Below are 23,581 nucleotides of genomic sequence, written 5' to 3'. Positions count from 1 at the left end.
TAGGACCAAAATCCCAAAGGAATATTTAACACCTAACAGAAGCAATAACAAAAAATTAAAGCTGATCTGAAAGCAAAGGGGGCCCCATCTAGCGTAAGCATAGGGTTCCAATAATGGCCAGTAAGTGTATATCATTCACTTACAATAAACGTTTGCAAACTAATTTTAAACCAAAAAAATAAATAGTTAAAATAATATACTTTTAGATAGATAAATCAGAAATATAAATGTGTAATAAACACAAATAAATGATTGTAAATTACTGAGAAAAAGTTTCTAGTCAAATTGTAACATCCCAGGTTATGACAAAATCATAAATTAACTTTAATTTGATTCATTTTATTGATACATAATTTTTAGGGCTGTCAAACGATTAAAATTTTTAATCGCGATTAATCTCAGAATTTCATATAGTTAATCGCGATTAATCACATTTAAAAAAATCTGTGTAAATGTTATAGAAAACAAGGATTTTTAAGTGAAATGTTACAATTAAAATGGTGAACACATTTTATGCTAAATGTACTGATGTTAAAAACTGCTGGGACAAGAGAAAACTGTAAGGGAGTTTTATTCACTCACATACTAGGCAGTAAATGTCAGATTGTAGGTTAGAATTTCTCCATCAGCAAACATTGTAGATCAGCGGTGCTTTAGGTGGGATAAGGTGTAGTTATTGTAACAGACTTTTCTGTGGTTGTATCGTGACGATGGTTTGATGGACGTTTCTACACGAAGTGAGTGTGTTTTGACCCTTTGGGGCTTCCATAGTTCATGAACTAACGTGCTCGACTCAGCTTTCCGGTATTCGGTACAGAAGAAGAAGTTAATTAAGTGTAATAAAGTGTTCTGCTCCCGACAACTTGTGAATATAGCGTGTATTTATTTCTTTATTAAGCAAGTACATCACTACGACGATCGGTTACATTATGTTAACAAACCGCAAATGAAAAACGGTGGCAAGTCCGACATTAAAATGTTTGTTCTACCAGTCAAGTGTCAACATGAACTAGAATTTGCGTTAACGGCACTATTTTTTGTAATCGCGTTAAATTGAGGTCGCGTTAATGCGTTATTATCGCGTTAACTTCGAAAGCCCTAATAATTTTATTAGCATTTTAAGTATTTGTTTAGTATTTTATTAGTATATATGTGTTTAGCAGACTGTTTAGAACTTGGTTGAAGCATGTTTGGCATTTAATACAGCCAGTAGTCTTGGTATAGTTCTGAAAGGTTAGTGAAGTGTGAGGTCATGCCACTGGTGCTCAATGCACTTTAGATCAGGGTTCTGACTCAGTCACTTAAGGACTTTATTTACTTAATTATGTGTGTTGATTTGGCAAGACAGGTCAGCCTTTGGGTAATATGGTTTGGGTCAGACAGCCTTCCTCCCAGTTCAAGAATCAGTGAGGATTTCTTGAAAAATGACTTGCACTGTAGAGTAAAACCTGCTTCCTTTACACCTGTTACCACCATCATATTTCACAGTAGAAATGCTGTGACCTGTCTAATTTCCCAACTTCTATTTATACCACAAACTATTAAGAATTTTAGTAGTTTTATTTTAGTTTTATTTTAGTAATAAAGTTTATTAGAACACAAACTCCTGATGTGTGTGACACTTTGGATATGATTGCTCCATGAACATGGTTTTCCCCCTTCCAGTTTGTTAAGCATATTTGGAACCAAATTAAACTACAGCCACCCACCCTTGGTTAATATGTTCACTATAATAAGCTCTGAGGTATTTTCAGCACCATTATTGTCCTTAAGATGTGTGCTTCTCTATAAAATCCTTAACTTGTTTTAGATGCTCTAATGACTTTATTTAAAGTTATTCTAGAAAGTCTCTGCCATACTGAGAGAAGTTACAAAGGTCACAAACAGCTGATCCACAAACTTCTTACACAAGTGTTGACTATCAAAAAAAACTTTCAATGGCACGAGATTTAAATCATTTTTAAATCTCAATATTTTCCTTTGATTTTCTTTTTAATACTTTAAAGTACTTGGCCTGTTCAGCCTTCTTGATTTGATACAATCCAGAGCATTATAAAGATAAGAAACGTAACGACTGCCTACGTTTATATTTCCCAGTCCCAGCACATTTTAATAAAGTAATGAAATATAAAAATGATTTAAGAGGACCTAATAACTTTTCAAGGCACTGTAAATGTTAGCTATAGCTTCCCACTGAATGACAAGTTAAATTATGGCCTATATAAATAACACTTTAGAGAAAAGGTTAAATCTTCAAAACTAGATTGAGTGTTAGCAGAGGATTTTCCTGACTAGAAAAACGTCAACACATTTAATAAGAAAAACACCGGAAAACACCTGAACTTATATCAACAAATGATTAAACTTCATACGACTCCAAATCCTACAATCCTGCTGCTTCACAAGTCCACAGGGACTCCAATAGCAATTTCACGTGCCATTATAAGCAAATCATATTAGTTTGCTCCATTTTCTAACTTTTTTTGTGCCACATCGACATTCTGGAATAGCAGAAACTCTATGACTAATGTACATATAGCTTTAAATGTTATAATCCCACACAATATCAGCTAAGCACAAAAATTCAGCCAAGTTTCCCTGAAGACATATTTCTAACCACAGTGGAAAAGCTCACCTTTCATGGAAAAGTTTATTAGCCAACATGGAGTTCATGGATGTCTTGTATTCCAGATAACCACTATGGCAAAAATAGATACAGAGCATAAAAAGGATCAGTTCATCACAGCCAAGATCTACAAAAATAAATAAATACAAAAGATAAATAAGAAAAATAGATTTTTACCATTAATCTTCACTTAATTTACCCATAATACAGTAAAAACAAAGTAAAGTAAAAAATTTGAGCCATAGGTCTCCATAGATAAGCTTCACATTCAAGGCATTTAGAGACTTGCCCCAAATCCAGGGTTGTTTTGGCTGTTGAAGGCAGAACCGTCAATCCACTCGGAGTTTGCCCAAACCCTCAGTCAGAATAGAAAACTACATAATTGTCAAAACACTTTGCTATTGGTTTTTCTAACCTGTAGCGTTCCCAAGTGTGTGGCGTGGGGAATATGCGAACGAATCCACCTCGCCTCTCGTGCTCCTCCTGGGTCCTCCTCAGAACTTTTAACTGATCAAAATACAAAGCAACAACATAATGTTTAGAAAGATAGCGTAAAAAAGTTGCACATTTTAAGGCTAGAAACATGGAATGGAACAATTTTTGAGTCATACCACCCAGCCCTACTTTCCAATATAATTGACTATTTCAGATGTAGCCACAGAAGTACAACCAGAAGTAGCCACATTCTGTATAGTCGTTCTACTTGTATAGTGCACTGCATAACCTGTAGAGCTCTGTTATACTGCACTGTATGTAGAGCTCATGTGAGGTCATTTGGGATTTGACATGGGAAGGATTATGCTGTGATGACTGCCTGCACATGCTATACTATATAAAATCATCACAGATTTTATGCATTTGTCCCCGTTTGTATTTAGTAAGGCAGTTGTTACATCAGCATGCTGTGCTGGATGTGTTGTTGATAGTGGCGACACTGGATGGTCACTGTAAATCATAGATAAAGAACTCGGACCATATGAATTTCTTGTGAACAGTTCTGTATTTCCGTAATGAGCTTGGTATAAAAGCTTTGGCTGTGCAGTCTTAAATAAATTACTGTGTAAGGAAATAAATGGCAAAAATATATGTAATTTTTAATAATAATAATAATATTGGAACTTCAGATTAGTGAAAATTCAGCATTTATCAGACGCTTTTATCCAAAGTGACTTACAGTACACGGTCTAAGCAACTGAGGGTTAAGGGCCTTGTTCAAGTTGTACAGTGGCAACCTGGCAATGGTGGGGCTTGAACCAGCAACCTTCTGATTACTAGTCCAGTACCTTACCCACTAGGCTACAACAGCCCTCAAATTTCACATTTTGCTGATGTTCTTTCTTCTTGGCATGATGTAGACACATTTATAAAAGGAGATCTTGACAGGTTGTGTTCTGGAGCACTAAGAAAAGTAGCCACACTTCTTAATGATGAAATTATCTAGTGTGTTTGTTAACTGTTTATTCCTCTCTTAATGATTGTAAGAGTAAGAAGGGTGTAATGATATTTTCCCACCTGGTTTTAAATATTGATTTACTTTAAAAGAGAGATAGTTAGTGGCAGTATAGAAGGTGCATGGCAAGTGTACTCTGACGTTGCCCGAGAAAGAGTTTAAGAGGAGACCATGGCGGGCTTTGCCTGTCTCTAAGAAAGCATGTGCTGGAAGATACGGAAAGCTATCAAACAACAGAAAAAGACCCCACTTGTTGGTGCTACATTTAATGTAAGTAGAGTAAGAATTGCAGATGTTACCTCCTCTGCAGTCAAATCCAACGTGTCCACATATTTGCGTCCATGTTTTCTTATCTGTTCCTCAGCATCAGTGTTGCTGGCAGACTGTGATTTCAGAAACTGGATAAAGAAAGAGTTCGCAGAGTTCATAGTTTGTTAACATACTTTGCTTGCACAGCATCACTTCAACTGCTGTGTATTTTTAATCAAAAGACATTACTTTTTCTTAATTATTTTTATGCACTTTGTTTCATGCATACAGGAAAAAAATTTATTAACCACTTTTTTTATGCATTTTCTCTCCATATTCCCTCCCAATTTTGCACAGTCAATTTGTCTTCCGCTGCTGAGGGATACCTGATTGCACATGCACAGCCCTCCTCTTCTCGTCCCTGAATTCTGCATAGGCATCTTTTCTGCCAATCAGGGTCCTTACACAGCGTATGAAGATCCCACCCACACATAATCCGGTCGTCCCGCCCTAGCAGATACGGTGGCCAATTAGTATCTGCTGCAGGCACTGCCAATTATACCTGCCAGATGGTGCCCAGCCGACCAGTGGCAACACCGAGATTTGAACTGAGAAGAATATCCCATTGCACCACCTGGGCACTTATCCACTTTAATAATTTATCATGTAATACAATACAATGCATTGATGATTCTGCCTTATGTGCAAATGTCCATAGTTATAAACCTACAGGGGGTTCCTGAAGTCTGGACACATAGGCAAAATGCATATTTTCAATACATTTTAATACATTTTTCAACAACATTTTATGTCATTAGATATTAATTAATAACAACTTCAATGTGTTTTCCACTATTTGTGACGCAATATGTAAGTGTGTATTTTAGGAAACATATAGTTATATAACGTAATGTAAACGTATAGTGATATTTCCTATGTGTCCAGATTTTATGGACACCCTGTAGTATTGTACAGACCAATTATTGTATTGTTGTTCTCTACAAACGTTGGACAAAAAGTATGTGGACACTCTTCCCAATCATTAAGTTCAGGAGTTTCATACAAACCCACTTAAGACAATGTTAGTGTTTGTGAATGTTGCACGCAGAATTTGTACACTTGCTATTCTTTCTGCTGCAACCCCCGATTACCCTCTCCATGTGGTTTGCTACTTTCTTTCTTTTGTGCTAACTGTTGAAACGATTATAGCTAACTATTACATGCTGTCATTTGCTAATCAACCTAGCAGAAATCACATGTGCAGATGGTTGTTATTGCATCTTAATTCCCTTAAAACCGAGCTTTGGTGTTCTTGTTTTGTTAATTCCTGTTAGTCATTATTCAGATGACATTATTTCATGTGCTTTAAAGTTTTCAAATTAAAATGACACTCTTAAGTGCCAGATTGTTTTTGAACCTTTTTAATTCTTATATTATGACTTGAAAGTAATACAGCCTGCTATGTTCCAGTTTACATTGGAAGTACTGTTAAGTAAAAGCTAACGTAAGTTACCTATACAGGCATATGTAAACATAAAACCCTCACCGACATCCCCTGCTTATTTTTGTTTAATAAATGCTATTTTAAGTCTCTTTGAGCACTCCTGTCTGGCATATCTCTCTAGCCTCTCAGACTAATGGCAAGCATTGCTACAGGAGATTGACGGCTTTGCATAGGCTTCTGAGTGCGTGCCAGGAACCAGCATCTGACCTGCAGGGATCAATTGCTGCATCTGTCATCTTAAATAACACGAAGATTACATTTAATTTGTCTGAGTAGTTTCGGGCTCTGATGGCAGTCAAGACTGGGCTCCAGTCCTGTAAAATAATCAAACTTAGGCTTTCTAATTAGAGAATCTGGAAGCAAAGCAAAGTTTAAAGCCAATTTAGAGGCTACAGTGGCAAGTATGTGACAGGGAGTACAGCAGTATGATCAAAGCATGAAATAAAGTGAATAAATCTGATGTTCTATTTTATGTATGAATCCACATCATTGCAACCAAACCACTTGAATTAGTACGGAACATCTCCGAAAGGGAATGACACTGTGTACACAATTATTTATGTATGACAAGGCAACTAAGTAACAGGCGTAAAGTTTATAGTTTTAGTGAAATAAAGTCTTCTGAATACTTGCCCTGTTTTTGGGAAATTTGACTTGATGAAATCATAGCAATCAATGGCAGAGGATCCAAGAGAGAAATACTGGACCTGCTATCTGCAAGGAGAAGATAGCATTCCAGTCTTCTCTGTGTTTAAAACACTTCCCAATTGTAAACATTGAGTAGCTAGCATCTTATTAGTTCTTTAGAAGTAAAAATCCACAATTGCTTGATCTAACGTACCAACCTAAGTTTCTACATGTAGTCCTGGTTCTCTAGTACCAAATATACTTAACTCTACTCTATTCAATGGTCAAGACCCCCACAGGACCCCCACAGAGCAGGTATTAATTAGGTGGTGGATCATTCTCAGCACTGCAGTGACACTGACATGGTGGTGGTGTGTTAGTGTGTGTAGTGCTGGTATGAGTGGATCAGACACAGCAGCACTGCTGGAGTTTCCACTCACTGTCCACTCTAGACACTCCTACCTAGTTGGTCCACCTTGTAGACGTAAAGTCAGAGATGATCACTCATCTATTGCTGCTGTTTTAGTTGGTCATCTTTGAGATCTTCATCAGTGGTCACAGGACACTGCCCATGGGGCGCTGTTGGCTGGATATTTTTGGTTGGTGGACTATTCAGTCCAGCAGTGACAGTGAGGTGTTTAAAAACTCCAGCAGTATTGCTGTGTCTTATCCACTCATATCAGCAAAACACACACTAACACACCACCACCATGTCATTGTATCTAGACAATGTAGAAACAAGGAGGTGGTTTTAATTTCATGGTTGATCGGTGTACGAGTCGTCTTGCTCTTTATTTGATTTCAAATGTTATATGCATCACCATTATACCTTTTAAAGTGAAGGGAGTTAAAGATATACTGATAACATGCATCAGCTAGAATTAGGTTACTGCAACCATTTAAAAGAATGCAATGCAAGTGCTTACATAAACTATGTACAGTGTATCACAAAAGTGAGTACACCCCTCACATTTCTGCAAATATTTCATTATATCTTTTCATGGGACAACACTATAGACATGAAACTTGGATATAACTTAGAGTAGTCAGTGTACAGCTTGTATAGCAGTGTAGATTTACTGTCTTCTGAAAATAACTCAACACACAGCCATTAATGTCTAAATGGCTGGCAACATAAGTGAGTACACCCCACAGTGAACATGTCCAAATTGTGCCCAAATGTGTCGTTGTCCCTCCCTGGTGTCATGTGTCAAGGTCCCAGGTGTAAATGGGGAGCAGGGCTGTTAAATTTGGTGTTTTGGGTACAATTCTCTCATGCTGGCCACTGGATATTCAACATGGCACCTCATGGCAAAGAACTCTCTGAGGATGTGAGAAATAGAATTGTTGCTCTCCACAAAGATGGCCTGGGCTATAAGAAGATTGCTAACACCCTGAAACTGAGCTACAGCATGGTGGCCAAGGTCATACAGCGGTTTTCCAGGACAGGTTCCACTCGGAACAGGCTTCGCCAGGGTCGACCAAAGAAGTTGAGTCCACGTGTTCGGCGTCATATCCAGAGGTTGGCTTTAAAAAATAGACACATGAGTGCTGCCAGCATTGCTGCAGAGGTTGAAGACGTGGGAGGTCAGCCTGTCAGTGCTCAGACCATACGCCGCACACTGCATCAACTCGGTCTGCATGGTCGTCATCCCAGAAGGAAGCTGACGCACAAGAAAGCCCGCAAACAGTTTGCTGAAGACAAGCAGTCCAAGAACATGGATTACTGGAATGCCCTGTGGTCTGACGAGACCAAGATAAACTTGTTTGGCTCAGATGGTGTCCAGCATGTGTGGCGGCGCCCTGGTGAGAAGTACCAAGACAACTGTATCTTGCCTACAGTCAAGCATGGTGGTGGTAGCATCATGGTCTTGGGCTGCATGAGTGTTGCCGGCACTGGGGAGCTGCAGTTCATTGAGGGAAACATGAATTCCAACATGTACTGTGACATTCTGAAACAGAGCATGATCCTCTCCCTTCGAAAACTGGGCCTCATGGCAGTTTTCCAACAGGATAACGACCCCAAACACAACCTCCAAGATGACAACTGCCTTGCTGAGGAAGCTGAAGGTAAAGGTGATGGACTAAACCCAATTGAGCACCTGTGGTGCATCCTCAAGTGGAAGGTGGAGGAGTTCAAGGTGTCTAACATCCACCAGCTCCGTGATGTCATCATGGAGGAGTGGAAGAGGATTCCAGTAGCAACCTGTGCAGCTCTGGTGAATTCCATGCCCAGGAGGGTTAAGGCAGTGCTGGATAATAATGGTGGTCACACAAAATATTGACACTTTGGGCACAATTTGGACATGTTCACTGTGGGGTGTACTCACTTATGTTGCCAGCCATTTAGACATTAATGGCTGTGTGTTGAGTTATTTTCAGAAGACAGTAAATCTACACTGCTATACAAGTTGTACACTGACTACTCTAAGTTATATCCAAGTTTCATGTCTATAGTGTTGTCCCATGAAAAGATATAATGAAATATTTGCAGAAATGTGAGGGGTGTACTCACTTTTGTGATACACTGTAAATGTATTATTATGCAGACACTTACAAAATACTTTGCAAACAGAATCTACAAAAATAACTGTGGCTCTCGTAATCTGAGCATTCAGCTTTTAATGAACAATGCAATATATCTATGTTCATGCCCTAAAGTTGATATGCCATTCCAACCATTGATCATCAAAAGAAATGATGACAGTGGAACTGTGGTGGAAAATGCATTTTCAAATAACAGAAGAAATGAAAATGGTCCTACCATTGTCCAACTGATCTATGCTGTTTCGCTAGTGACTGTGATGCACAAAATAAAAAAGAACAAATAATACAATTCTGTTAGAAAAGGCACACTTACCACTTTGGATCTAGCTGAAGTAGCCTGTGAAGAGACAACACTATTAGTCAGCAAAAAAAGAATAAGATGATAAACATTTGTGGCCATAAAGAAAATGAATTTCAAATAGAATTTTTTGTTCAGAAATTGCATTGCTTTTTTATTTAATTCTAATAAAAAGAACACACAATTATTACAAACAAAACAAAATACAGGTTAAACAGATTGATATTTTTACTGTATGGTAACCTAGTCAATTATCAAATAGTACCCATATTAAGCAGCAGCAGATAGTAGCAGCAATTCTGCAATAGAAACTGTCTCACTTCAAATTATTAAACACAAATCAATGTAATTATATACAAATATATATATATATATTATGTTTCATCACCACTTTATCCTGGTCACTTTCCCAACTCCCTCCCCTAATAAATACATAGCCAAATCATGTCTGTAAATGCCAACCTGGCTGATATAAGCACTAGGGACTTTAACCCTGAATCCCAGAGGTAGTGAGCTAGCGTAATTTACAGGTGCACCACTCAAGCACCATTTTAAAATAAAGCAATAAGCCACGAGAGCGTGCATTACTGCGATTTTATCACGGGGAAGGTCGTTTTTGTTTAGGCTAAAACGTCTTTTCCAGTGATAAAATCATAGCAGTAATGCACGGTCTCGAGTGGCTTATTGCTTGTATAAAATGGCGGTCAGCATAAAATATAATAAAATACAACAATGTTCAATTTATAAATGTTTTTATTTACAAAAACACTTACAAAAAGCATTCTTCCGCGACCCCAGGTAGTTCGTTAACAGTGTTGCTAGGCAACATGAGGGCGAACATAACATTCATTTTTTCTTTTCAGTGGCGTATTAATATGGAATGATGTGAGGTGGTCATAGGTGTGCGTTTATCTGGGATTTTACAACGGCTTTGAACGCGGCTCAGCCAATCAGATTTTAGGACCGGAACTATCCGTTTTATAATAAAGAATAAAATAGAATGGCTTTATTTGTCATATATACATATACAGGTGTACAGAACAATGCAATTCTTTTTTCGCATATCCAAGTTGGTTTGAAAGCTGGGGTCAGAGCGCAGGGTCAGCCATCATACGCCCCTGGAGCAGAGAGGGTTAAGGGCCTTTCTCAAGGGCCCAACAGTGGATGCATGGCAGAGCTGGGATTCGAACTCTCAACCTTTCAGTTGATAGTCCAAGGCTCCACCCACTAGGCTACCACTGTCACTTTTTAAAGGTAGAATGCTTAAAAATATTTTGTATATTTATGTGGAAAATAAAAGTATGAAAGCTCAGGAGGTCCATCTGATTTTATTTATTAGGATTTTAACTTCATGTTTAACACACTTTACATTCATGACAGAAACGGTAGTTACTGGTTACACAAGATTCATCAATTCACAAGTTTAATGTCAAACACAGTCATGGACAATTATGTATCTCCAATTCATCTCACTTGCATTTCTTTGGACTGTGGGAGGAAACCGAAGCTCCCAGAGGAAACCCATGCAGACACAGGGAGAACATGCAAACTCCACACAGAAAAGACAACCAACAATTATTAAATGTTTTTACAACCATGGTATTTGTTGACATGCTTTCCCATAAATGATCCTTTTTAAATTAAGCTCTTGGAATTAAACTAGAAAAGTTAATATTAATTTCATGTTGTAATTTTATGCTGAAACAGCTGGGTTTTTAAGGATAAAATATGGCTATTATATTTTAAGGTAAAACCATAGTTAACAGATAGTGTTAGTAGAATTACAAAATAACATCTGGTTTGTACCTTAGACGTAGATACCAAATAATCTTTTTAACTGCCAGTGAACTACCTCTGAGCAAATGATAGCTGCAATGAATTCATACAACTGTGAAACTGACATCATAAATCTGTCCGTAACTGCTTAATAACAGTAAGTGATAAGGTGCTGTAAAAAAATAACATTTGAGAGTAAGTTAAACACAGGCCCCTCTTGAGCATACTGTAGCTGAGTAAAGCATGACACGACACTGCAGCTTTATCAAGCAAACACATTCAGCCATAGGAAAACAAATGTATTAAATTGAACTGTAATTAGAATTTGGTACATCTTTAACACAAAAAACAACAAAGCATGCAGCAGTAGCAGTTTGATAAATGTAAAATGTCAAATGAATCATTTAGCATGCTGCAGATTTGTAGGTAAGGCTCACTTCAGACAGACTAAACTACATTTTTCCAGATTTAACAGCAAAATAAAGCTTAGCACAGTACATGACATCAATAATTGCAAGCTGTCAGTTTTATAAACTTATAAGCGAGTTAACATGCTGGAAAACCCACCACAATGGAAAAATCGGGTAGTTTAAAAATAGTCTCACATACCTGAGTTTTTTGGGTCTGGCTCTTCATACCGTGGTCAAACACAGTCTTATCTGTTCGCATCTGTTTTAGCAGAGGGTCCTGACATACAAATCCTGGGGGCAGAAAGTGTTCATCTGTTTTAAGTGATTTATTAAAAACATACCACATCCTGTAGTTGCTTTAATGAAGGATGGTTGATTTTAAACACTATAAGGCATTAGTAATTTGGAAAACAACCAGGCTACCACTGTCCATTTTTAAAGGTACAATGCTTAAAAATATTTTGTATATTTATGTGGAAAATAAAAGTATGAAAGCTCAGGAGGTCCATCTGATTTTATTTATTAGGATTTTAACTTCATGTTTAACACACTTTACATTCATGACAGAAACGGTAGTTACTGGTTACACAAGATTCATCAATTCACAAGTTTAATGTCAAACACAGTCATGGACAATTATGTATCTCCAATTCACCTCAGTTGCATTTCTTTGGTGTGTGGGAGGAAACCGAAGCTCCCAGAGGAAACCCATGCAGACACGGGGAGAACATGCAAACTCCACACAGAAAAGACCTCGGGATTGAACCCTGGACCTTCTTGCTGTGAGGCGAGAAATGCAGAATTGCATACTATTCTAATACTGTGTCTAATTATTGCATTTTGAATGGTAGTTACACACTGTGAGGAACATAGGATGACATTTGGAAAACAACCAGGAATTCACACTTGTACAGGATATAAACATAAATAACATGGTTTCGGGGTGGGTTTTAGAAAAAAAAAAAAACATTACAATTAGAGTTGCAACAGATGCACAAATGCAACAGACTAACAAATCCAACCTTACTACAAGAGAAGAAAATGCCAAATGCTGAAGCTGAGCCACATTCCTTTTGCCTGGCACAATCAGGATTTGTCTGGAGTAAAATTATATTTTAACACAAGTACCCCACTCCAACATCTCACCATCTGGCACTAATAATGCATATATCCAACAAGAACCAGCCAATGTTTCTAACAAACATAGCAGCATCTTTGCAAACAGCCTGTCTCTAATACTAAGGGTTGTTCTCCAGGTTCCAGTTTATTGCTAGGATACAGTAGTAATTGCTCCTCTAACATCAAGGGGATCAGCCACAATGCCAATATCCTGCCAAAATGGCTATTATTTGTACCATAAATGCTAACTGGAATCATTTAAGTAAAGCTATAAAAATTAACTTGGTAATTTATTTAACATTAACTACATATGTAATTTTTCTGTAAATCAGCAGGCCTTAATGCATAACCATGGACAATTTAGAACTAAGGTAGGGCAACGTTTATTGTTCTCTGGAAAGACGACAAATAAATTTAGTTTTAAACCAATTAAACCAATGTGCAGTTGTAGCCTAGTGGTTAAAATACTGGACTAGTAACCTAAAGATTGCTGGTTCAAGCCCCATTACTGTTGGGCCCTTGAGCAAGGTCCTTAACCTTCAACTGCTCAGACAGTATACTGTCACAGTACTGTAAGTCGCTTTGAATAAAAGCGTCTGCTAAATGCTGAAAATGTAAATGTAATAATATACACCAATCAGCCATAACATTAAAACCACCTCCTTGTGTCTATACTCCCTGTCTATTTTATTAGCTCCGCTTACTACGTATATAGAAGCACTTTGTAGTTCTACAATTACTGGCTATAGTCAATTTGTTTCTCTACTTACCTTTCAGCGCTGCTGGAGTTTTTAAATACCGTGTCCACTCACTGTCCACTCTATTAGACACTCCTACCTAGTTGGTCCACCTTATAGATGTAAAGTCAGAGATGATTGCTCATCTATTGTTGCTGTTTGAGTTGGTCATCTTCTAGACCTTCATCGGTGATCACAGGATGCTGCCCATGGGGCGCTGTTGGCTGGATATTTTTGGTTGGTGGACTATTCTCAGTCCAGCGGTGAAAGTGAGGTGTTTAAAAACTCCATCAGCACTGCTGTGTCTGATCCACTCATACCAGCACAACACACACTAACACACCACCACCATGTCAGTGTCACTGCAGTGCTGAAAATGATCCACCACACAAATAATACCTACTCTGTAGTGGTCCTGGGAGAGTCCTGACCATTGAAGAACAGCATGAAAGGGGGCTAACAAAGCATGCAGAAAAATAGATGGACTACAGTCAGTAATTGTAGAACTACAAAAAGCTCCTATATGGTAAATGGAGCTGATAAAATAGACAGTGAGTTTAGAAACAAGGAGGCAGTTTTAATGTTATGGCTGATTGGTGTATGGCATGTTTTATAAGGACCAGGTATGTCATTAAGGGTTAAATAATACCCTCCACACACATAAGATGCTCAGGAATATCAAAGATAGATGCAGTTCTCTTTAAACAATATACAAACAGTTAACAATAAGATCATTTTCTTTTAATGGTTCTACCACATAGGTAATCTAATGCCAGTGAATAATGCCTGCGGTTTCTTTTAAAATGCTGCACACCCCACAGACAAAATAATTTGTAGGACTCAAATAAAGCTCAGTTGGCTCATAATGAAAACCACTAACAGTTCAGTTAATGCTTTATTGCCCCTTTGCAATATGAACTGTGTACAGACTAAAAACTGCACAGACAAGATACAGTTTAAAACACATCAAATTAGGCCCACTGTGGATATGCGAGCATAAGAACGTTCCAGAGAACACTGGCACTCCTTCACTATTTCCTACCACTATTTCACATGTAGAAGGAAAACGTTAAACTTAAGGCTGAACTCCTAAAACTGCTGATGCTCTAGTAATAATCTGTGACTTTCTAAACTACCCATCTCCAAATGCATTCAATACAAAATCCTTATTCTCACTTTTAAAGCACTTCATGGTCTCAGTCCCATATATTTACGTAACTTTCAACATCCATACTCTCGTGTACTTTACGGTCTGCTGACGATGGTCTTCTGATTGTCCCCAGATTCAGGCTCTCTACTATGGGTGGGAGATCCTTCTCCATATCTCTGCTCCTCTTTTTTTGGAACTCTCTTCCTCTTTCCCTGCGCTCTACCTCTTCTTTTTCTGAATTCAAATCTTTACTTAAAACTCATGTTTACCCAATATTTTTCTTCTTCTGCTGCCTCATGATTCATTAGTCTATGTAATTTATACGCTTTTCATGTGTTTGTCTTTATTTTTTGTATCTTAATTTACTCTTCTGTTCTTTGTAAAGCGTCCTTGGGTGTTGTGAAAGGCGCTATAAAAGTCGAACTTCTTCTTCTTATTATTATTATTCAACTAAAATGCTGGAAGTTGATGTAGCTTTTGCTTAAATATTTGTGAAATATTTGTTGGTGGAGGTCTCCATTATGAATTATGCTAAGCTTGCCAATCTGTGCTATCTGAACACTCATTAGTGTGGATAAAGAGAGACAGTGCTGTTCTCACAAATAATCACTTAATTTCAGTTCATTTTTATAACAAGTTATTCCAGGCAGGGTCACAGAAGGCCTAGGTGTAAGGCAGCAATATGCTGGACAGGATGCCAGTTCATCACAAGGTTTTGGCTATACCCCTCACAATTAAAGATGTAGAATAATTTACTGAAACAATGGGGAAAAAAAACTACTCACCCACAAGAGAAAACATATCCGAGATCATGCTGGCCTTTATCTTTAGATCAAGAGGAGTATCACTAGAAGTATAAACACAGTAGAATTACACACTGCTACAAGGTAAAAAAAAATCCTCTAGCAGAGCATCAAGTTATTCTAAATATTATCAGAAGTCAAGATACTAGAAAAGCTAAACCATTAAGAAATGTATTGGTTATAAGCAGGACTTGTCGATTCCACAGCATGTAAGTGCATACTAAATGAAACGAGGGTATTTGGATCATTTTATTTACTGCATACATTACCCCAGTCTTATTTAAATGACATTGGATGTCTTAAATTAAGCTAATGTATGTGTTCACTTCTCCCTCTTTCAAAGGTTCGAAGGATCACACAATTGTAATTGTGAGAATCACTCAATTTGCTTGGCTGATATAAAAAAAAAAAAAAAAGAGTTATTAATTTTCCATTTCATTTTAATGTTTTATCACCTCTTCATCCTGGTCAGGGTCATGGCAAGTCCAGCTTCCCTAAAATCACTGAGCGCAATGCAGTAACACCATAGACTGGAAACCAATTCATGGCATTGGGCCACCCCTCACCCCTCAGACATAACCAATCATGTCTGTATGTAGACACCTGACCAATTGAGAGCACTGCTGGGGATTCGGACCCTGGATCCCAGCATTGGAGGGCTAGGGTAATTCACCACTGGGCCAACGGAGCATTCTCTGATGTCCTGTTATTTGTTAATAACAGACCTGGAGAAGAAAACACTTGATGTTGCAGTGCTCCTCACCATCTTTTCATCTGTTTTTTCCTTTAAACAGAACAGTTTGTTGGACATTATATCTCACTTCAGTATACAATTACTTACTGTAGCCAGACTATTGATCTGTACATTTTTACACCCCCGAACCTCATTTATCAATGAAAAGGTACACTTACCGGAGCCCCCATAGCCTCACTATTCAGTTTATTAGGTTTTAGACATGATTACTTTTACAACATATTCTGCCCAGACATTCCACACCCACATTATTTATGTGAAGTGGTCATTTAGATTTTAAAACCAATATGTTCCCAAAACTAAACTACTAACTATATGAAAAAAGCTATTCAGTGTAAAGAAAACAGCACCCATAGTGTGTTAGCAAAACTGTAAAAAACAAATCTTAAACTACACCCAGCTAGGACTAAATAGCAATTACAGGATACACATTTTAAATTGCATTTTCCATGTCATTTAAGTGACATTTTATTACAGTGGAAAGAAAGGGCAAGGTTGTTTTTCTAAAGTCAAATGGCATAAAGGCTTAAATCTATTTAGACAAAATTTATTAACCCTGAAAAAAATGCAGGAAACACGACTATTTACATTTATGTGTGTCAGAAACTTGGGCTATTTTAAGAACCCCAGTACGAAATGTTTATAGGCATGTTTACAGTATACCCACAGTAAGGTTTGGAGGGGAAAACCCTTGACTCATTTAAGAGTTCATTAAGATGTTCTCTTTCCACTTGCCAAACCAGCATAAAGGCTGTCTTTCAGTCAGGGTTTTAACAAACTGGGAGAAATCTCACACTCTTCTTAGGTTTACCTAGCATTCCTTCAAGTTCAACATGTTTGTTTGTTTATTAGGATTTTACACTTTGGTTACATCCATGACAGGAATGGTAGTTACTCATTACACATTAGGTTCATCAGTTCACAAGTTTAATATCAAACAGTCATGGACAATCACAGAGCGACAGTGCTACCCATTTAGCCACCGTGCCGCCCAAATTGATGACACTTTCATGGATGATTTTTCAGCTGCTAGCTGAAAAGTTGATATATAGGTTAGAAAGGCTGTTTTTTTAACCATCTGCTAATATTTTTGAGTTTAACACGTCAACCAAGTTAGAGATACGGCCCAAACAGGATTTAAATACAGCTTATTTTTACCAAGGCATTTAGACTCAGAGTAAGCTCAGGCAAATGGTTGAGCAGACCATTTAATGGTTAAAATAAAATGCATGTAAATTTAATAGTAAATAAAGAGAAACACTAATGAGCACTTTGGTAGGCTGATGCCGATATTAATCCTTTAGTACTGATTATGAAACGAAAACATTTGCTTGGGAAAAGAATGGTGTAATAAGTAAAACTACAGCTCACAGAAACTGGACAAAGCAATCATCTGCGTCTCCATGCCCCATCTGCCGGCCATAAATGACAAGTCAGAAGAGAATGATTCGGTAACCATGTCCAGCCACCAATCTCAGTGGCAGCCAAGTCTGTTATATGTTTATAATCGTTTTCAAACAAGCCTTGGTGATACGCACAAAATGACCTTATTAAAGGGAAGTATTGAGCATTCAACAGTCTTTATGAAAATCAGTATAAAATACACCATAAACAGTAAAATGCACCTTTGTCCACTGCTACTGTCTATAAGCTTTTCTGTGACATGATTGAACTTGGACCATTTTAGACCAGTATTATGTTGATGATAAAGCATGCAGCTTTTGTGAAGGCCAATTGTATTATTGGAACACTTATTTGTTCCTGTGTGTAACTGATGCAATCAGAAATTATTGTTTCACATCTTTACTGACTAAAACTTGTAGTGCATCCAGTGGAATGGTAACTTTTATTTAGTTGTCAAATGGTTGCTATGAATGTCTCTTACATAGCCTTCAGTTTAATTATTTCCAACGTTTTTAACGCCAAACAAAAGTAAACATTAAGCCAGGAAAAAGGCTACTGTAAATTCTATTGGCATTGTAATGAAGCCATCTAGTATTTTCTTGCGGCACATTTTATATCTGTAATCATTCTTTCACATCACACATAATTAAAAACTACTTTGGTTCTTCAGAGACAAACGTCAACGGATGTGTTGTTATCCAATAGCAGATACATCAGCCAATTAAAATAATCAGCAAAGATTAGTGAAAGTAAAGCTACTGCTACTGGAAACGGAGCAAACTCCGACCCTGACAACCACTTTCCTTTACTTCAGTTTTAATCACAGGATTTTCTTTTGTATATTTTAAGACTGTTCCCCCAACAATAATGATTTGCACCCCTTCCACTCTTCAGCCCTGAACGAGAGGCCAAATCCCACCCTCAATCAGTGTGCTTAAAAAAAACCGACAAGCTATTTCAAACCCAAACAGATGAAGAGCTGGAAAAAGTGAATGGTATAGAAGTATGAGCTTATAGTGTCAAAACCGATGTCACTCACCACGCCAGTGACGGCGAGAGGTTCACTTCAAGGAGCCAGGGCTTGAGGTTGGAATCAATGAGAACATCAAAACCATACAATTCTGCAGAAAAAAAGGGATTCAGACACAAAATCATTAGCTTGGTGGATGACAAAGCGAGCGGCTTTACCAGCTCCCCAACACAGAGCCTATAGGGCTGCTGAAGAGGCCAAATCTTAAACTACATAAGCAGCTTGAATGCCAAGATGTATTGTTCTGCTACTAATTAAACACAAATTAAATATCGAATCATATGAAGAAAATTCTCTTCAAAGGACATCTGCTAAGGTCATACATTAACTTCAATATACCCAACTTAATAGAGGAAATTTAATACACGGACCAAGATAAGAAACATATTTACAGACACAAAGAAAATCTATAAAATGATATTAGAAATATTTTCAAAGGAAATCTGGGCCAATAGTTTAAGCAAACACACTAACAACCAAAAAAAAAAAAAAAAAAAAAGTGGCAGACACAACCCTACTGAAATATAGAGACATCTGCCTTTCTTGGCTTTTGTGAAGGAAGCATCTGTTCTGGAGAACACATTAGAGCTAAATTCTAAACTGAATGATTAATTAAATTTAAGTTTAGCCACCTACATGTTTTACATTTACCTACCAATAAGAACCTGTAATAAGAAAAAAAAAAATAACAAGGTAGCACGGTTGTGTTTGTCACGTACTTTTCTTTACACAGTACACCAACACGACTCGTTTATTTATTTTTTTTGGTTGTTCGTTTTTCCTTTTTCTCCCACTTTAGCGCATCTAATTTCTGCCCATCAATCATCCTCTCACTAATGCTGGTCCCTGCTCCTGATTGGGGAGAACGAAGCTGTTCCACGCCCCCTCCGACACGTGCACAGCAATCGAACATCTTATCACCTACACTTGACAAGTGCAGTGCAGTACAGCGCTGTGTACGGAGAGCCACACCCTCTACAGCACTCCTTTCCCATCTCCGTGCAATGCGCCACCAACCAGCCAGCAGAGGTCGCAGTAATCGCACTACTCTGAGAGAGAGTCCCCATCCGGCTTAATCCCGCCCCTATCTGAACAACAGGCCAATCGTTGTTCATGTGGCCGCTCAGCCTCAGCCGGCAGGCAGAGCCGAGATTCGATACGATGTATTCGAGATCTCAGCTCTGGTGAACAGCGTGTGTTTTTACCGCTGCGCCACCTGAGCGGCCTACACAACTCGTTTTTCATTGATGTACTTGTGCATTTTTTAAATATATATATATATATTTCTGTTTACGCATTTTCTCCCTTTTTTTTTTTAAGCCACGCCCCCTCTGACACGTTGGCAGCATGCCGTATGCATCTTATCACCTACACTTTGACGAGTGCAGTGCAGCTCAGCGTTGTGTACAGAGAGACGCACCCTGAGAGCACTATTTTCTCGTCTCTGTGCAGGCGCCATCAATCAGCCATCAGAGGTCGTAATTGCACCAGTCATGCCGTACTTGTGCATTTTTGTTACTGATGATAATTGTATCAGGGGAATTAGAGTTCGGTCATTAAGAGCTCCTACAGAACTTAACTACACATAAAAAATCAATCATATTTATTTATTTGATTTTTTTACATCATTTTATACACGTGTTATTTATGGCATGATCGCTGTTATGTTGAAGTCATTTTTCTTTGCTTCTATTTGTCCATTTATATTTTTGTTTTTATTTTCATTTCTGCCAGGAGGGTTAAGGATTGTTCTTATGTTTTCTTGGTTGAGGGTTTCTTTAACAGTTCCAGGTATGTGTAGCTGTTGTCTCTCTCTGGTGTACTAGGGGCATTCGATTAGAATACATTTCATTGTGAGATATTACAAACAATCATAAGAATTACTTATATATCACTGGAAAATACAGTTAATAAATATCATTTGCTCTGATAATATTCAGAGGCTGAAATATTTACACCAACTCCAACATATATTTGCCACATCCCCTTCAGTGCCACGTCAGGGGAAAAGCTGGAAAAGTATTTTCCAAGTGTGAAAAGGCACCTGGCAATTCCACAGTCTCTGCAATATTTATCCCTATCTTAAGCCTCTCAGGCAGAGAGAGCTCAACAATAAAGTCTTTTTAGCAGAGAGGGAGTTCACTATGCTCAAATCAACCCTTTCTGCTTATTCTTCCCATGGCTCTCTAAAGGCTGATTCTATGGTATGGGTCTTTTTTGTATCCAAGTCAAAACTCAATATCACACATGTATACTACTAGATGAGTTTACAAAGACTATTCTTTAACTACTCACTGCAGCAGCGAATGTAGCAATAATTTACATTAACAAAAAGTATAGTATTGCCCTTAACCAATTTATGTTATTTTTGCTAATGTCACATTTAAATGTTTCAGATCTGTTAATGTACGATAAAGACAACAGGACTAAACACAAAATACAGCTTTTAAATGATCATTACATTTATTGAATATAAAGACCTGTAATTTTTTTAATGTTCATCCTTTTGTGAACTTGTGGATGATTCATCAATGAGTTCTTGCATTAATTTTTAAGTTAAACCACCGTCTTATCCTGGTCAGGAATGCGACAGGACCTATTTATTCAAAAACACAGGGCTCAAAGCAGCAAACCCTGTACACGTTGTTGTTTAATTCTTAACGCCATGTCAGCTGCTTTGGCTATCATCATAGCTAGCTAACAGTCTTTAAAAGTCAAAGTGGTGAGTCGATGTGCTTTCTTAACAAGTCTGTATAGTGGTAAGAGTGATTATGTAACAGTGTGGGTAGAGTTTTAATTGTTTTTTTCTTTATCTTTTTTTATATGGTGTTTTTAAGTGCGAGTCCTTCCAAGAATTTTTGAGAGGATACTAAGGTGAAAAAAGAACTTTGCTCTGATGGCGTTCATCTGTTGGCATGAATGGAGAATGTGTGTAATTCAAGTTCTTGATCCACAGAATGAGCAAGTGGGGGCCTGGTCTCCTTTTAGCAAGTATGTATGGGTCAGTTTGGTGTTTCCTATGCGGCATCTTGTGTATATACATTGTTCACATCGTTTTTTTGGGGTATTGAGTCTTATCCCACCCTGCACATGACATCAATCCATTGAGTGGTCTCAGACATTTCACCTCTCAAACATTGCCTGTATGCAGACACCAGATAGTGGATTGAATGGCAGTGCAGCAGAAAATTAGGCTAACCCACTAGACTTATTTAAGAACTGATGAAGTAAATAAGATATTGCTGGAAACTGAGTAATAGATATTAAAAACAAACAAAATGTTATTTTTCTGTATACTGTGTACCAAGGCGCTCGTCTGAACATTTAAAACCGGTTATTTTTTTATAGTAATGTGCAGTATTAAACAAACACCAAAACATCATCCAAGTCTACTAGCAAAAGAATAGAGCAAACAAACACATGGGAGAAAAAGCCTGACAAGACACATGAAAGATGATGAATGTGCACATCACTTTTTAAGCCTCTGAATGCTTTATATATATATACACACACACACACACACACACGCACCCTCAACACAAACATACACACAGACTCCTCAAGCTCCATGTGCTACTGATTTTCCCTCAATTAGAAGCAGACGCCGGCCTTCCCCACTGCCTCAGCCCGCACAAGCAGAGCTGCTCTCTGGCTCGTCATCTACCAGGAGGCCATATTAACATGACCACAAAATATCCACAGTTAGGAAAATAAACAAATATTAACAAGGGAAGATCAAGAGCTGCTGGGCAATGGAGAGAAGAAAGAGAGATCATGGCGGCACAACACAGCAGCAATAACAGTGCTGCTGGATCTCAGTTAACCGGGTGCTCCACCACAACTAATCGTTTTCTCATCAGCTTTGGGTGGCTTTTTGTAAACTATTTAGTGATGGGTGGATGTCCTTACATGAGGTCAGAGTTAAATATCAACAGAGCGATGCAATGTGTATGCTTCCATACTAACTCTGTAAAGGAAAGTTTTCAGTCATTCAGCCTTTCCTATTGTGGTTTAAGCTGCATAACAATGGTATTTTCCATCATTTAGAAAAGTGGATGTTAACCCTGTTTCACACGATGCAGAGACGTGTGAACGTACCAAAGAAATTTCTGCTATATGCCATATTTACGCAGGTTAAATATACAGTACAAGCCAAAAAAAACAAAGGGAGGAGAAACCCAACATACAGACCATGACAACTCAGTGCAGCTGTACAAAGCTGTGTTGAATAATGGCTAATATTTTTAAACACTATAAATAACTAAAGTATTTTAGGAATATTAGCTCAGAGAGCTTGTGTGGCACGCTGCCGGTAACAGCAGTGCCTGAGTTCTGGGGGATCAAATCACAAGCTAGGCTAACAAATAAATAAGGTGCATGGCAGTACATAGGGTGACACATACATATCAGTGCATTCCTAATGCCAATCTCAATCCCGAACAAACAGGAGGGTTGCATCAGGGAGAGAATTTGGCTAAAAACTGTGTCAAATAAAATACATGGATGAAAGATCCTGTGTGATGACCAACAGCTAAAAAAGAATCATCACAAAAACATTGTATCACACTGATGCAAGATTAATAAGATGTGATTTATAATTTATATGCCAATAAATTGTAGTAGGAGGTAAGTGGACTATACCAACACTTTAGTCTTTTATCACTTCATAACATTAATGACTTGTTAAGACAGTTAATAACCGATTCAAATATTCCACGACAATATATTGGGCTTCCTCCCATGGCCAGTTAGGTTTGCTGCTGAGCCATAAGTTTTGATCTTCCAGACAATACTCCCAATGGTATTTCTAGGAATGTTTAAGGTCTTAAAAACCTTATACCCTATGCCCTTTTGGTGCAGTGAAATGATCTCTCTCAGCTTTTGTGACAGCTCCTTAATTTTCACCATGGTTTCAACACACTTTGAACACTTGAATCTTTGTGAGGTGTTATACAACACATCACGGCTGAAACAAATTAAGGTTGGTTATTGAGTTCTTAGTGGTTTAATCATGTTGTAACCCAATTCATACAGACAGGAGGTTTTAAGATCAGCAATTTTATGAAGTGGTTAAATATTGTGACGTGGCAGTACTAA

The 23,581-nt window shown here is 37.8% G+C and overlaps 1 protein-coding gene across 8 annotated transcripts in view; it reads right to left on the bottom strand.

Moving 5' to 3' along the window:
- Window positions 1-23,581, bottom strand: part of ttll5 (tubulin tyrosine ligase-like family, member 5) — a 117,681-nt gene that overhangs the window by 75,505 nt on the left and 18,595 nt on the right. For 7 of the 8 annotated variants that reach the window (XM_063007191.1, XM_063007194.1, XM_063007196.1 and 4 more), the window contains exons 13-19: window positions 18,494-18,575; window positions 15,279-15,340; window positions 11,687-11,799; window positions 9,317-9,340; window positions 4,376-4,474; window positions 3,042-3,133; window positions 2,636-2,698 (exon numbers count right to left, since the gene is read on the bottom strand). In XM_063007191.1, the coding sequence (XP_062863261.1) occupies window positions 2,636-2,698; window positions 3,042-3,133; window positions 4,376-4,474; window positions 9,317-9,340; window positions 11,687-11,799; window positions 15,279-15,340; window positions 18,494-18,575 (535 nt within the window). The remainder of the gene's footprint in view (window positions 1-2,635; window positions 2,699-3,041; window positions 3,134-4,375; window positions 4,475-9,316; window positions 9,341-11,686; window positions 11,800-15,278; window positions 15,341-18,493; window positions 18,576-23,581) is intronic. The other variant, XM_063007195.1, reaches the window with a different exon arrangement.

This window comes from Trichomycterus rosablanca, chromosome 13 (assembly GCF_030014385.1).
Source record: "Trichomycterus rosablanca isolate fTriRos1 chromosome 13, fTriRos1.hap1, whole genome shotgun sequence".
NCBI classification, from domain to species: Eukaryota; Metazoa; Chordata; class Actinopteri; order Siluriformes; family Trichomycteridae; genus Trichomycterus; species Trichomycterus rosablanca.
Note: the sequence above shows the minus strand (reverse complement) of the source record. Positions and strands in the feature narration are given on the sequence as shown.